The sequence below is a fragment of the Stegostoma tigrinum genome, chromosome 5 (assembly GCF_030684315.1).
Source record: "Stegostoma tigrinum isolate sSteTig4 chromosome 5, sSteTig4.hap1, whole genome shotgun sequence".
Taxonomy (NCBI): domain Eukaryota; kingdom Metazoa; phylum Chordata; class Chondrichthyes; order Orectolobiformes; family Stegostomatidae; genus Stegostoma; species Stegostoma tigrinum.
The window spans coordinates 121,595,646-121,610,489 of NC_081358.1; the positions used below are offsets into that span (position 1 = coordinate 121,595,646).

General features: G+C 38.2%; 1 protein-coding gene across 2 annotated transcripts in view; it reads right to left on the bottom strand.

The window, feature by feature from the left end:
* Nucleotides 1-14,844, bottom strand: part of LOC125451670 (intermembrane lipid transfer protein VPS13B-like) — a 907,633-nt gene that overhangs the window by 679,909 nt on the left and 212,880 nt on the right. For both annotated transcript variants that reach the window (XM_048529130.2, XM_048529131.1), the window contains exon 16: nt 10,221-10,345. In XM_048529130.2, coding sequence (XP_048385087.1) covers nt 10,221-10,345 — 125 coding nt within the window. The remainder of the gene's footprint in view (nt 1-10,220; nt 10,346-14,844) is intronic.

A 14,844-nucleotide genomic window follows, 5' to 3' on the forward strand; every position in this document is an offset into this window, starting at 1 on the left:
AATACATTCACTGCTTGCAATGTAGTTTCATCTACAGTGTTGAAACCAAATGAACATTGAGAAATTCTTTTATCATCCACAAACATCACAAGCATCTAGTTACTGACATTTCAATTCTCCATCTCATTCCTAGTCTGCCCTAGGGTCTCTACAGTATTCCAATGAAGGACCGTTTGACAGCTTGAAGAGCAGTACTTCTGCTTTCTACAAGGCCTCTTGTGGCTTTGCTATCAAGTTTAACAAAGTTAAATTTTAAGTTGACATTTTTTTCCTCACATAGCAGAGTGTTGTGAAATGTGAAGAGTACATCAAAGCCACTTTTGAGTACACAGAATGGGGGTTTACTTTTGGGACACAGCAGGCTCCTAGGCTCTGAACTGCTTTGTTTTTCCAACACACTCAGCCAAGGGAGGTTTTGATGCAAATTGACAAAGCCTCATCTGCTCTAACAGTTCATCACAAGTTGACACCTCTGACAGTGCAGCACTCCTCCAGTTTTACACTCAATTACGTCTCCAAAATGCACGCATGGGACTTTGAAAAAAACATGCTAACAACTGAGCCACAACTAATATTGAGACAGGCCTTTGAATCTTGCTAACGCTGATCTCGCCTAGGGCACGCATGTGCAATGTAACCTGTATACCTCCATGTAAGTTTTTTAAAACCTCTGATCTGTGCATCCTTGCTTACAATGATCTGCCTTTACTGCTCGTAAACAAAGCTTTTCACTGTACTTCAGTACACGTCACAATAAATAAATCAACCTCACAAGACGATTTCATGCACAGGAATGAACGTTTAGCTTACAAGACTAATAATGTTTTGAATAAACATTCCACATTAATGGGATGACATTGCAAAGTTCCTGATACAAATTTTAATAGCAAGAAATCTCCCACTATAGAACACAGATCTAATTCTGCTTTAGAATAAATTAACTCATGGGACAAGTATCATTTGGCACATCAGTAGACAATCAATTTATCAAGAAATAAAATTGTGTATTTATTGTGTTGTGGGGATGAAGTCGCATTCTATATTACTTGTAACAATGGTCAACTCTTATCAATGACAAAATGGCAAATAAGCAGTGTAATACCAAAATAGAAGTAGAAATACTGGTCTTAAATTTAATCATCTCATTTTACCATCAATGACGATATTAAAGTTGTTTAGCTATCATGTAATAAGGTCATGAAAGGAGTTGTATAAACAGAAATCTTTCTTTTTCATCATTTTGGCAACCTATTTGATCCAATCCCGATCTTCCACTTTCATATAATCGATATCACCAAAAGCATATACTTCTTAACTCTGAGATATCATCCACATTTTTTTCTCTCCCTCCAAATAGCTCCCACTGAAACACTCAGTCATGTTTTTATAACCTCTGGACTCAACAAGTCCTATACCCAAAGTGAACGGATTCCTATTCAACATTTGGAACATATATCAAAAAAAAAGCACACAGAATAGGGCTGACGAATCTGTTCTGTTGACATGCTGCTGGCTACCTCAAAACTCATTTCTCATCACAAAGCAAACTGTATTGAAGACTAGCCACTCCCCATACATTCAGAATTCTGGGCTTTCTTTTATATCTTCAGAGGTATGAATGCTTGGCTCTTTTAGCCGAACGAGAATGAGTTTAACATTTTGTAAAGTGGAAGTTAGCTTCACGTCACACTGCAATTGTCATGCAAGTGCGTAACGCTACTCCTGTTCAAAATCATGTCGTGAACAATTTGCCTTCATTTTTAATGGGCAGTCCTTGACAAATGTTATTTGTACAAGTAGGTATTCTGAGGCCAGATGAAAATTTAAAAGGCACACAAGTTGGCCATTTGAATGAGCTGTGTCATTCATTTTTACCAAAGAATTCATGTTACCATGCTACTTAAGCAAAAGGCAGGTTATTGTAGAAGCTGGTTCAAATTTAAGTGTTCAATTTGAACTATGACTACAAGGTTTTGAGTGGACTGTAGTGAAGGACAAATAATTTCATGAAAGACGATTGAAAGCGTATGAACACAGGTAGAATTCAAATGGCACTTGCATTGTCTTCAAATGAACTTAGATCAGTTTAGACAGTCATGCCATATCTTCTTTAAACATTTACAGACAAAGTGCATTAGTTGCTATTATAACTCAATGGAGTAATAAAAATCTCAAGTACGTGAACAGTTTATCTTGCTTAAATAAACTGAACAAATCAAAGTGTGCAAATTTTAATAATGAAGACTATTTAAGAACAGTGCTGCCAATTGACCTTAATTATAACTTCAAACAAAAAACAGTGCATCATTTAAAGGTCTCTTTCAGCTCTCATTTAAAGACAAAAACATTGCCTGGAAAGGCAGTTAAATACACAGCAAATGTTTCTGTAATTCTAGGCTTCGTAAAAATGATTTTTTTTATTTTTCGAGGGGAAGAACAATTGCATCAGGTGGAGGGACTTCAAGGGATTTTTTTGACTGATTCACAATTCAAGGTATCAATGTTATCCAGATGGGCATTTTAAAAGGGAGTTATGGCTTAATGGTAATACCAGTGCTACAGGTAGAATATCTCTTCCTCTCCCTGCATGAGCCAAAGTGTGCATGCTGAGTTTTATACAATTCAGATGAAGTTTGATTCATTTCAGCTGGACTTTTATTTACTCCTATTCACACCTACGTTATTTGTAGTGCTACTCTGTTCATTACACATTATGAACTACATATAATGAACCTGGTCACTTCAGTGGGTAGTCCATTTACTTATTCATATTATGCAGCTGTTCGAAGAAGGAACATAACCAAAGGAAATAAGACCACAACACAGAGATTTATGAAGTCACAGACTAACATTCCACCAGGAGTGTTTTGAATCCCCAGTGCGTTACTATACTTTGCCACACAATTTTTTTTTGGTTATGGCATGTGAGTCACAAATTTATACAAAATATTTCACCTACACACTGTTTAATCTTTTAAAAAATATATTCAGAATACATAAAATGCATAAAAATGTGCCAGGCCATGGGAATGAGCATAGAGTGGAACTAACATGCACTTCTTTCAGAGAGCCAGTACAGACATAATGGGCCCTTTCGCTTTCTTCTGTGCTGTGATATTCTATGACATTCATAAGCACCTTACCAACTCAATCATAATTATGAAAGAGTATACTTCAAATAGTCATTTTTATCACATTAATATAGATGCTAGCGAGCAATTTCAGTTTTGAAAAATGATTTTTGCAGAAAATCTGTTCAACTTTTTTTAACATAGAAATCAGAAGCAGATGTAGGTCATTCAGCCCTTCAAGGATTAAATAAGAACGTGGTTGATCTGGTTGGAACTTCAAGTGTACATTTCCATCCACTCCTGATAACTTTTAACCCCCTTCCTTAACAAGTATCTATTTCGCTCTACCTTAAAACTTTTCACTGAATTCTACAAATTAATAGTATGATAGCTGCATTGTCTAACAGAATATAATTTTAAAATTCTTTATAAAAATAAATTTCAGTGCACGTACACGAGTTTAAACTGCAGAACATGAACAAATATTTACATAACACTTTTAAAACAGGAATATATCCCAAAGCACTTCTAAGTCACCAAGGAAAAATGGACACTGAGATGGAAAAGGAGCAATTAGCAGGCCTGTTCTCAATTATTTTTCCCCCAGAGTCAACAGACCGTCAATTCACTCCCCAATACAAGTTATGAACACATCACTTAGACTGAACCTCCAAGAGGTGGAAGGATGTGCTACTGTGCTCCCGATAAGATATTAATTTGAGGCTCAATCAATCTCCATGAAAGCCGATTCGGACATTTTGATTACGAATGAACAGAGAAAGACAGAACTTTATCGTTTTTGGCAACTTGTCAGGCAAAATCAGCATTTGCCAATATTACAATGAATACTACATTCTCCCTTTTTCTTACTTGCATCATTTCTCTCTGTGGTTAAGGCAATAATCTTTTTATCTCAATATTATTAATTCTCACGCATTTGGAAAACAAATATTCGACTTCTCCTTTTTCCTTCATTCAACCTTTTACCTAATAAAAAATACTTCAGGCTGGTTGCAAACATTTTAGAATTGAAAGCTCTACAGTCAGGATTGTCCCAAGTTATTTTTCTCTGTTTCCTCATGCTTCACTGTTAAATTCAGGCTCTTTTCCTGGAACTGGGTTAATCTCTTCATACAACATACATTTTATGAGCTATCAAATGTTAAGACAGATCAGGTATGGGTGCCAGAGATTGCTTTTCCTCAGGACATTAGTAAATCAGTTGAGTTTTATGACAATCCAGTTTTCCTAATGATTTTTCTGATACTAAACCAGAAATTACTAAACTTATTCAATTTCATTTCTCAAGTTGCCACGTTGAATTTGAATTCAGGGCTCCTGAATTACTCGTTTATGATTACAGGTCAACAATTTTCTCTTTCTTGGAAAGACTGAAGCAGAATAAAATAGAAGTTTTTACAATTATGAATTTGGTTAGGAGGAGTGGATCTAAGTTTGCAATTATGGCTGAACTTAAAGACATCAGCAAAACAAAATGAGGTATGCTGGAAGATTGTTCGAAGAATTTCATTTAATTGATGCTGTGGCCCCAACACTTGGTGAAGCAGAGTTTCTAAATATTGTGGGGAAGTAGTTATGGTTGGAAAAGAATGCAGTGTAGTTTTCAGTAGTTTCCAAAAATGATTCCCCATTAAAAGGTCAGCCTGATTCATAGGCCTACTCGCCTATTTGCCCATGAATGCTCCAGAAAATGGTTCAGATAAGTTTCATGATTTCTACCCCAACTACTGCAAGAAAGGACAGTGCACTGCAGGAAGCAAATGGAAATGGGCCATCTTAGAGAATCAGAGACTGTGCAAAGGAAGCGTCTGAAATCCTAGGAATGGCAGATATCCTCAATGGGGAGTTCAGTGTTTGAGCGGGAAGGTGTGTTTACTTTGCCGGGCTTGGAAGAAACACATTTGCCACGCCTTGCCCATATGCAGTGCTGCAAAGAACCATGGACATCCTTGTCTCCCCTTATCAGTTTAATTTCCCTAATGCAGCATCGCAAAAACACAGTGCATCCCAAACGCACTGCATAAGCAAAGAAGAATGTTTTCAGTGCTGTCATTGCTTTGATGGCCTCAAGGGCAACTTTGGTAGCAGTGTCCTGTAGCCACTTCAGAAACCCAGGAGCATTCGGATCTTGGGTAAAACAGCTATCTTACTTTACATAACTAACTTGATTGAGTTTTTTGAAGAAGCCACAAAAATGGACCACAAAAATTGGCTTCAGCAATGCATTGAACAAGGTAGACTGGTTAGCAAGGTGAGATCGCACGGAATCCTGGGGGAACTAGACAACTGAATACAACATTGGCTTGAAGGTAGGAATCAGAGAGTGGCTGTGAAGAGTTGTTTTTCAGACTGGAGGCCTGTAACCAGCTGTATTCCACAAGGATCATTGTTCTGTCTGGTGCATTTTATCATTTATATGAATAACTTGGATGTAAAAACAGGAGTCACGATAAGTTTGCAAATTACACTAAAATTAGTGATGTAGTGGACAGTGAAGAAGGTTGTCTCAGCATACAACGGGTCCTTGATCTGATGGTTCAGTGGGCCAAGGAGTGTCAGGTGGAGGTTAATTTAAATAATTGTGAGGTGTTGCATTTTGGTAAGGCAAATCAGGGCAGGATTTGTACACTTAATGGAAGGTCACTGGGGAGTGCCCCAAGCGACCTGGGGGTGCAAGTGTATAGTTCCTTAAAAGTGAAGTTGCAGGTAGACAGGGTGGTGAAGGAGGTGTTTGGCACACTTGACTTTATTGGTCAGTGCATTGAGTATCGGAGTTGGGATGTCAAGTTGCAGCTGTACGGAACATTGGTGAGACCACTTTTGGCATACTTTGTCAAGTTCTGAACTCCCCGCTTGTGTTGTTAAACTTGAAAGAGTTCAGAAAAAAATGACAAGGACGTTGTTGGGATTGGAGGGTTTGAGCTGTAGGGAGAGACTGAATAGACCGGGACTTTTTCCTCTGGAACATAGAAGGCTGAGGTGTGATCTTATAGAAGTTTATAAAATCATGCAGGGCATGGATAGGCTGAATAGCCAAGGTCTGTTTTCCAGGGTAGGGGAGTCCGCGAGTACACAGCATAGATTTAAGATGAGAGGGAAAAGATTTAAAAGGGGACCTGAGGGGCAATGTTTTCACATAGAGGGTGGTGTGTGTATGGAACAAGCTGCTACAGGAAATGGTAAAGGCAGGCACAATTACAATTATGAGATTTAAAAGGCATTTGGGCAGGTATTTAAATAGAAGTGGTTTAGAGGGATTGGCTCAAATTCGAACAAATAGGACTAGATTAGTTTAGGACATCTGGTCGGCATGGACAAGTTGGACAGAAGGGTCTGTTCCAGCACTGTACAACTCTATGACTCTATCAATGCTACATTGTAAAATGCCACATACCACACCAACCTTTACTATCTGTAAACAGAATAATTAAGTATGTTACTTGATCAGGAAATCCAAAAGCACTAAGAATCAGTAGAACCACAGCACTTAAGTTATTTTTGAGAGGGGAAGAAATGTATGGAAACATAACATTAAGAATTGGAGGAACACAAGGTCAAAAGTTGTAGCATAGGATGCAGGCTGCTTTTGAATTTGACCAGCATAGCAATCCGTGATGTGAAACTCATGTACAAATTTCAAAAAACAAAAGCAAAAGGTAATCTAGCCCGATGTCTAGGGAAGTTTATTTTCATTACACATACTGGAATGTACACTAAAGCAAAAATATCCCAATATCACTAATCCAAAATGAAGTCCAGGGTGCTAACAGCAACACATTCTTAAGTAACTTGCTTTTTCAGCCCTCACCATTCATCTGTATAGTTCATCATGCAAGAATAGCTTCCAGACATGAAATTCTAGTAATCTTTTCATAGTCAACGTTTCATTATCTTGACACTATCAAGATCAAGAGCAAGGCAAATTTTAAAAGGCTCAAATGAAAACAGGTGCATAGAAGTGTACTTCTAAGTCCTTCAATCATCTGTTTTTGAGAAAAAAATGTCTATGAACTTCAAAAATCCAACTGACAACCTGACAAAAGACTTCTTACAGAGCATTATTTTACACGTTGTTATATAATTACATTTGTCTCAATTCTCCATGCACCATCACCATCTGGTGAATAAATTTCAAACCAGCACCTAAGACACCACCATATGGCTACCAAAGTTAACTGCTACCATTCAAATCAAATCACAGGAATTATAGCGTAGAAAAAAGACACTGATCCCATCATATCTGTGCTGGGGCTTTTCTCCAACCCAGGATCCTGTCTTATCCACATGCACAGGAGAAGTGGTAGACCATTCAGTCCCTAAAGGCAGTTTCTCTTGAGATCAATAAGCTTATGGCTTCTCTGTCTTTCAGCTCCATCTACCTTCATTCATTGGAACACAGAAACAACAGGCCATTCAGGCCCTCAAGCCTATTCTGCCATTCAATATGGTTACGATGGAACTTCTGCTTCAATGTCTTTTTGCCACATTACCGCAATATGCCTTTACATTATTGGTATTTAGAAATATGTCAATCTCTACTGCAAAAACTCAATTACTAACCTTCCACAGCTCTCTGAGGTAGACAAATCCAATAATTCACAAAATATTTTCTCATCTCTTCATCGTAAAATTCTGTAATCCTAATTTTAACAAATAGAAACTCTGGCAAGCAGAAAGTCCTAATGTATATGTAATTTTAATATCTAACTAACAGTTTGCAGTAATAACATGGCAATACAAGAAGAATTTTCTTCAAATGCCTAATATTGATTGGTGTCCAGCACAAGTAACATTAGGAAGAATCTGCGAACATATTTGAGTTTAAAATTTGCATCTAATGCTCTGAAGTGTCCATGAAGACTTTATGGGTGCAGGAATGGGGCAATGCCTTGCTGTTGCAAACATCAAGTTTAATCCATTTTCCTAATTTAAAAGTGAAGCAATTCAACTACTTAATCCATCATGGGCCCCAGTTTTTTGGTTGTGCTGAAAATAACCAGTAGTCAGAGAAATAACAAGGCACTGTTAAGTTACCTCTTCAAATACTGTCATGTTTGAACAGATCATATAGATTTATGCCAAGTCAAAAGTTTTTATTTGACACAAATAAATGTTGTTTTTAATGCTGGAGTAAATCCAGAAGTCTTGTAGCCATCATAACTGTAAACACTTAAAATCTGAACATTATTCATTTACCAGTAAAGCAATCGGTTTTAAAGATTCAAATCCAAATTTCATTTTACTAAATTACCATTAGTTTATGCAACCTCTAATTATAAAAACAAAACGTTGTGAGTGTGGTTGTGAGTGTGATTGTGAGTGAGCATGTCAAAGTATGCAACAGAGTGTGTTTAAGTATTCTGAACCTATCACATTTCGGATGTCGTACTTTGATACACCTGAAAACAATCTTTAAATTATAAAAACAGAAATCCAATAATTAACTGCTGTCCTCAATAAAAAGCACTACCCTCTAATCAAGGGGTGGGCCTTTGACATTCTGGTTACATTCCTGCCTGACTCAAGAATTTTAGGGGCCACCCACTCTAGAAAATCCTGGTGAGCAGAGCTCAACTGTGGTTCTAAATTCTGTGTAGGCATTCAGAGAGATACTTAAAATCACTCAGAGTTGGTGATATGTTGGTTTCAGTCACAGAAAGCGAGTTTGCATGAGAAGACAGCTAACTCATCATCTTCTCCAGAGCGAGTAGAGACAGACAATAAATCCTGACGTAACAATGCCCACAACTCATGAACGAACCAAAAAATGAACTGGCCTGGCAATCCTTCCACTACTTCATACTCATCAAGATAAGAGCTTGCAGAGATGAAAACCAAACATTCTAATTACTCTCAGAGCAATTAGCCATTATGGCCTTTCTGCAATCAGCTGCACGTGGATATACCTTGGTGTTAAATAAATGCACATTGTTCAGTACACACTATAATGTTTTCATTCTAATTTAAAAAATCTTCTGAATATATTACGGTCAGCATTGCTGGACATTCACCGGCAAATACGCAAACCCTTACAGCTGTTATTGAAAAAGATCCTAAATTTCACTGGAAAGCAATTTTTAAAACTACACAGATGGCTAAATGGGTAAATAACTAGCTGTGGTACTGCACCATACAGTCCAGGAAATGCCCCTTGGTTACTGATTTGAGCTATGCGAGTTGATCTCAGTCATATTGGAAGAAGGGGAGTTATGAGTGAGGTCATTCTTTGTTACTATTTCCCAGTGCTATCCAACTGGAAGGTCGATGCACCTGGACAAAATCAATTCCCCCCCTTTCCCTTTCAAAAATAGTCTACTAATGCTAATAAGCATAAATAATGGATGTTTGAGCAAAGCACTGTATACTGGCAAAGTTTCACTAAAGCATTCCACATTAGCCTAGAAAGCTCTTCACACTGAGCAAAATCCCGTATGACTGGAATGGCACAGCTCCTCAGGTTCCATTTCTAAGCTGTCCAAACACAGCAAATGGGCTGAAGTAGGTCATTGTTAAGGGCATTTGTGTTATCATTTCGATTGTCTTCTACATTTCCACAGGGGCCACTAAAAACACTCTTTATTAAGAACGTGCTTACTTGAAATAGGAAATGAAGGAAGGCAGACCACTCATTCACAATTAAACATTTCGGCATCAGCCTTTGTATAATCATTGCATTAGAACAGGTAAACTCTACTTAAAAGCAGAATTGAACAACAGAACAAGCTGTGTCGGAGATGGTCATGGACAGTATATCACTGAAGTCGAAGCAATTACATGGAACACCTTTCCTGAACAGTGCATGATAGCACACAGCAAGTTTCTACTCTCTAGATGATGACTAAGATCTACTAAAATTTCAGTGACCTTTGTAATGTATATATATAATTCAATTCCTGTTGATGAAAACACTTCAGGCAGCATTCCCAAGTGAATGCCAATGAATTTCAAAACAAATTTAAACACAGTTTTACTAAGTTATTAAAACAGTGACTTCACCATTTGGTTATTTCATTAGCCAACTGTTCATTGGAAATGCAAATGAATACAATGATATCAGTGTACAAGGCCAATCTAATAGTACAGTAAAATGAACAGCCTCTAGCACATTCTGAATGGCTGTCAACTCACCAATATGATGGAAGTCGAAGTAATTTGCCATAAAAGGCTGTGCTGAAAGGAAGAATGACTGGGACAGGAGGACAGAATGATCCTTCACTATCCAAGGAGGTCAGGCCTGCCTGGAAACCAAATATCTGCAATAACAAAGCAGAGAGGATCAAAAACTATACAACAAGAAAAGGTTTAATGAAGACAGGATGAAACACGTCAACCTCAATTTTCTTTATAATGAATACACTAAACACTTGTCCCTATCATTGCATCATCACCTAGTCTGATTTACTTTTCAAAGTCATGACCGTTAAACAAGGTTTAACATCAAAAAATTGCTTTATTATTCCCTTTGCCTCTTATTAATTCAAAGTGCAATTGTTTTTAATAATCATATAACTCAGTTAGATGCAATTCAGACAAATATGGACAACATAAATTAGGGACAGGAACATAATTCCAAAGTTCTCCGATTATTCCAGAACAATCCAAAATTAGGACCAGCAACACATGAGACAAGGCAAGAAGTGCATGTGCCTCAATTAACCAAGAAATCAAAATAAACGATGGTTGTGCTGTCAACAGTAACCTTTTGATTAAAGAACATCTGTGCTTGAACAATTTTATCAGCCGCCAAGCCATTTCACAGAACTTATCAAAAATAAGTTTAAATCTTTGTTTCAATTACCAGTAACATTATGCCTGCTAAGTGGTATCATTTTTGTCATGTCAGAGACAAAGACAGAAAAATATTACTTGATGAAAACTTCAGAAATTTTGTCTACTTTACTTTGATTTCCACTTTGATTGACGTGAATTTGTGAAATTGTGAGTACAGGGTTTTAAATATAGGCTCAGAAAGCCATCTACATTTGCTGTAATTCGAGAAAAAGCAATTAAAACGTATTCGAGACATTCCAGCTGTACTTCCACAATTGTATTTCAGTGCATTAAACTTCAGCTGGGACTTATTAAACAATCTAATCATCCAAAAGTTGCTTCACTGTAAAAGATCAGGTTTCTCACGTAGGGAAAAAGAATTTGCAAAGAATGTCAATGCCTGAAAATAAGAAGGAACATTCTTCTTGTTTGAGTGTTTAAAGTCCCCAATAGCTCAAATGAACTGATGACATTATCTATGTACACTAGTGAGAGTGAGTTACACCCAACAGATAAAGTTGTTTACTGAATTCTAACATAGCAATGCTGTTTATTATAAATATTTTGAATAATTAATAAGAACTTCTCCATCACATTTTCCAAACAAACCGAAATAGATTTTAATTCTCTTGGTAAATGAGCAGGGTTGAAATTGGGTTGTATCTACTGATCCAAAGAAATGCCACAGCAATGAGTCATATCAGTGCCTTGCTGTAAGAATTTTATAATTTCAAAAAGTTTGATGTCATACTCTTGACACAGAAGGCCAATAAGTTACAAATGCCACAATAACTGTAATGTTAACACAAGTTGGTGCAGGCTAGCCGATAGGTTAGTGTCATGTAAGCTCAAAACACCAATTACAAATGTTTAAAGATAAACAAAAATTCACAAACCATAAAGCAAGAATACAATTCTTTGAATCAAATTTCAGGACCAACAGTCAGAGCAGTTAAAATGTACAATTTCAGTACCTCCCTGACTACCAAGCTGCCATACACTTCTTTTGCTGCAGTTTTGAGTTTTCCTTGATGCTAGGGCTTTCACTTAATAGTGCTTCTGCTGAAAATTGTCACCAACAGTGTAGAAGAATACAGGGACTTGCTACTTAACCTTTATGACAAAACATCAAGTCAGGAAGCAATCCAGCTACATCATGGCACCACGTTAGACTCTTCTAAGCCGGAAGTTGCTTTTTTTTCCTTATTCCTTCAAGGGATGAGAGATGAAAGATATAGATGACAGGCTAGACAGAGGATCTTGATCGACGCAGGCTTGGAGGGCCGAAGGGCCTGTTCCTGTGCTGTAGGTTTCTTTGTTCTTTGTTCTCCTTATGTCACTAGCTAGGCATCATACATTGCCCATCCCCAATTGCCCAGAGAGCAGTTAAGAGTCAACCACACTGCTGAGGATCTGGAGTCACATGTAGACCAGACCAGATAATGATGACAGTTTCCTTCCGTGAAGGACATTAGTGAACCAGATGGATTTTTCCAACAATCAGTTTGATAGTTTTGATGGCTTGATTAATTGTTGTCACATATAATGAGATACAGTGATAAGTGTTGCTTTGGCATGCTATACAGCCAGATTGTACCATACAAAGTGAATCAGGGAAGCACAGCAAAGTGTGGAGTACATTGTTACAGCCCTAGCGAAGGTGCAGAGAGAGAGGGAACAACATTTGCACTGGGGAGTTCCATTCAGAAGTCTGATAACAATGAGAAAGTACCTATTCATGAACCTGTTTGCATATTTATTCAAACTTTTAGGTCTTCTGTCCAACAGAAGAGGGTAGTAGAGAGTATAACAGGTGGTGGGAGTGGTCTTTGTTATGTTGGCTGCTTTCCCAAGGCAGAGGAAAGTATCGATAGAGTGAATGGAAGGAAGGCTGGCTTGCATGATGGATGAGGCCAGGTTTATACCTCTCTTGAGTTTTGTACAGTCTTGGGAACAGCAGTTGCCATTACTATGCTGTGTTGCATCCAGATAGGACGCTTTCTATGGTGTATCTATAAAAACTGGTAAAAGTCCTTGTGGACATGCTGAATTTCCTCAGCCTCCTGAGGAAATAGATACATTGCTGTGCTCTCTTAACTGACATGTCAATGTGGGTGGGTCAGGACACGTTGTTGGTGATCATCACTCCAGGAGTTTGGCACTCTTGATTATTTCCAGCTCCACCTCAGGACCATTGATACAGACAGGAGCGTGCCTTCCTCTCCACTTCCTGAAGTTCACAACTAGCTCCTTTGTTTTGCTGACATGATTGAGTGCATTGTCGACTTTCCACCATGCCGCTAAGCACTCAATCCCTATCCTGTGTTCTGTCTCGAATAATCACTCATTCAATAAAATACTGAGTCTTGGTGAACATTGTGCTTTCACTTTTCAGGAATGCAACTTTAAATGATATAGTTTTAATCAGAGAATTCCTATCATGTGTAAATCAGCCTTTCAGCCCATCAAGTCTGTACCTACTCTCTGAAGGGTATTCCAACTAAACCCATCACCCCTACCTGTGACCCTGCATTTACCAATCCAAACAACCTGAAAATCCCTGGACACTACGGGCAATTTAGCTTGGCCAATCCAGCTATCCTGCACACCTTTGGACTGTGGGCAAAACCAGAGCACCCGGAGGAAACCCATGAAGACACAGGGAGAATGTACAAACTTCACACAGATAGTCACCCAAGGCTAGAATCGAACCCAAGTCCCTGGCGCTGTGATGCAGCAGTGCTAACCACTGAGCCACTTTGCTGCCCATAAATGAGGTAAATCAAATTTCTCCACTGTAACCACTGTAAAAACTTTCACGTTCTGAGTTCTTCTAAATGAACATAATCAACATTCCTATGTTCCTGGAAATGAAATGATATTTAAAATTTTTTTAAAATAGATTGGAATATGGTAACTCTTTATACTTTTCTCCAGCTCGCTGAAAACGGCGATCCCTGATCTTATTTGCTAACATTTTCACTTGTCACTCCCCCAGCTTCCCAACCCTGCCACTCTTTGGCCTTCTGCCCACTGACTTTCATATCTGCAACTCGTTTTAGCTTGCCATTCCACTTTTATGGGGAGGAAGGGTTTGCGAGAGGGCTAGCAAAAAGGACTAAATGAGCACGGAAGGAAGACAGCTGTAAATGGAAGGGTTGGGAAGGGTCAAGCAGGAGGCTCTCCGGGTTGGTGAGTCAGCAACAAGTTATTTGGCAAGAATATGGCCGGAGATAGAATCACCAAACAGGACCCTCAACAAGGAGAAAGGTTGTGAATCAAAAGGTCAGGGTGCAGGAAAATTGGACGCTGAATGGGCAGGAAGCAGAACAAGCTACTAAAAAATGGTGTCAATTAGGTCACATACACTATAATCACCTCAACGCAAAATAACATTGAAATGGAAATCCTGACATTAAGTGCACATAATAATCCTTCGAATGTTGAAGCAAATGACTTAAAACACAACAACTTAAGATTGTACAGTAATTTGAAATGTTAGATATATATTATTTCATATGCGTAAATGGTTTCTGAAAAGTCATTTTTTCCTTTCACCCTTCATTGGAATAAAACAAAATTTAAGTAAGCTCCCCTATACAGAAGTCTTACAGATGTTGTACGATGACATAAACCGAGTACCTAACTGTGAGTGAGACTACATGTTACAAAGACTCAACAGGAGTCTCTCCATCTTCAGTCCGCCTCCCCCTCTCTCCCTATTTATTCCAGAAGCCTCACCCCATCCCCCTCTCTGATGAAGGGTCGAGGCCCGAAATGTCAGCTTTTGTGCTCCTGAGATGCTGCTTGGCCTGCTGTGTTCATCCAGCTTCACACTTTATTATCTTGGATTCTCCAGCATCTGCAGTTCCCATTATCTCTGAGGAGTCTAATCCTTTGTTTTAACTGCGAAAACATGACAACTCAAACTCCCTAAACAAGTAAGCAATGTGGGATAACAAGCAGGGATGAAAATAAACCC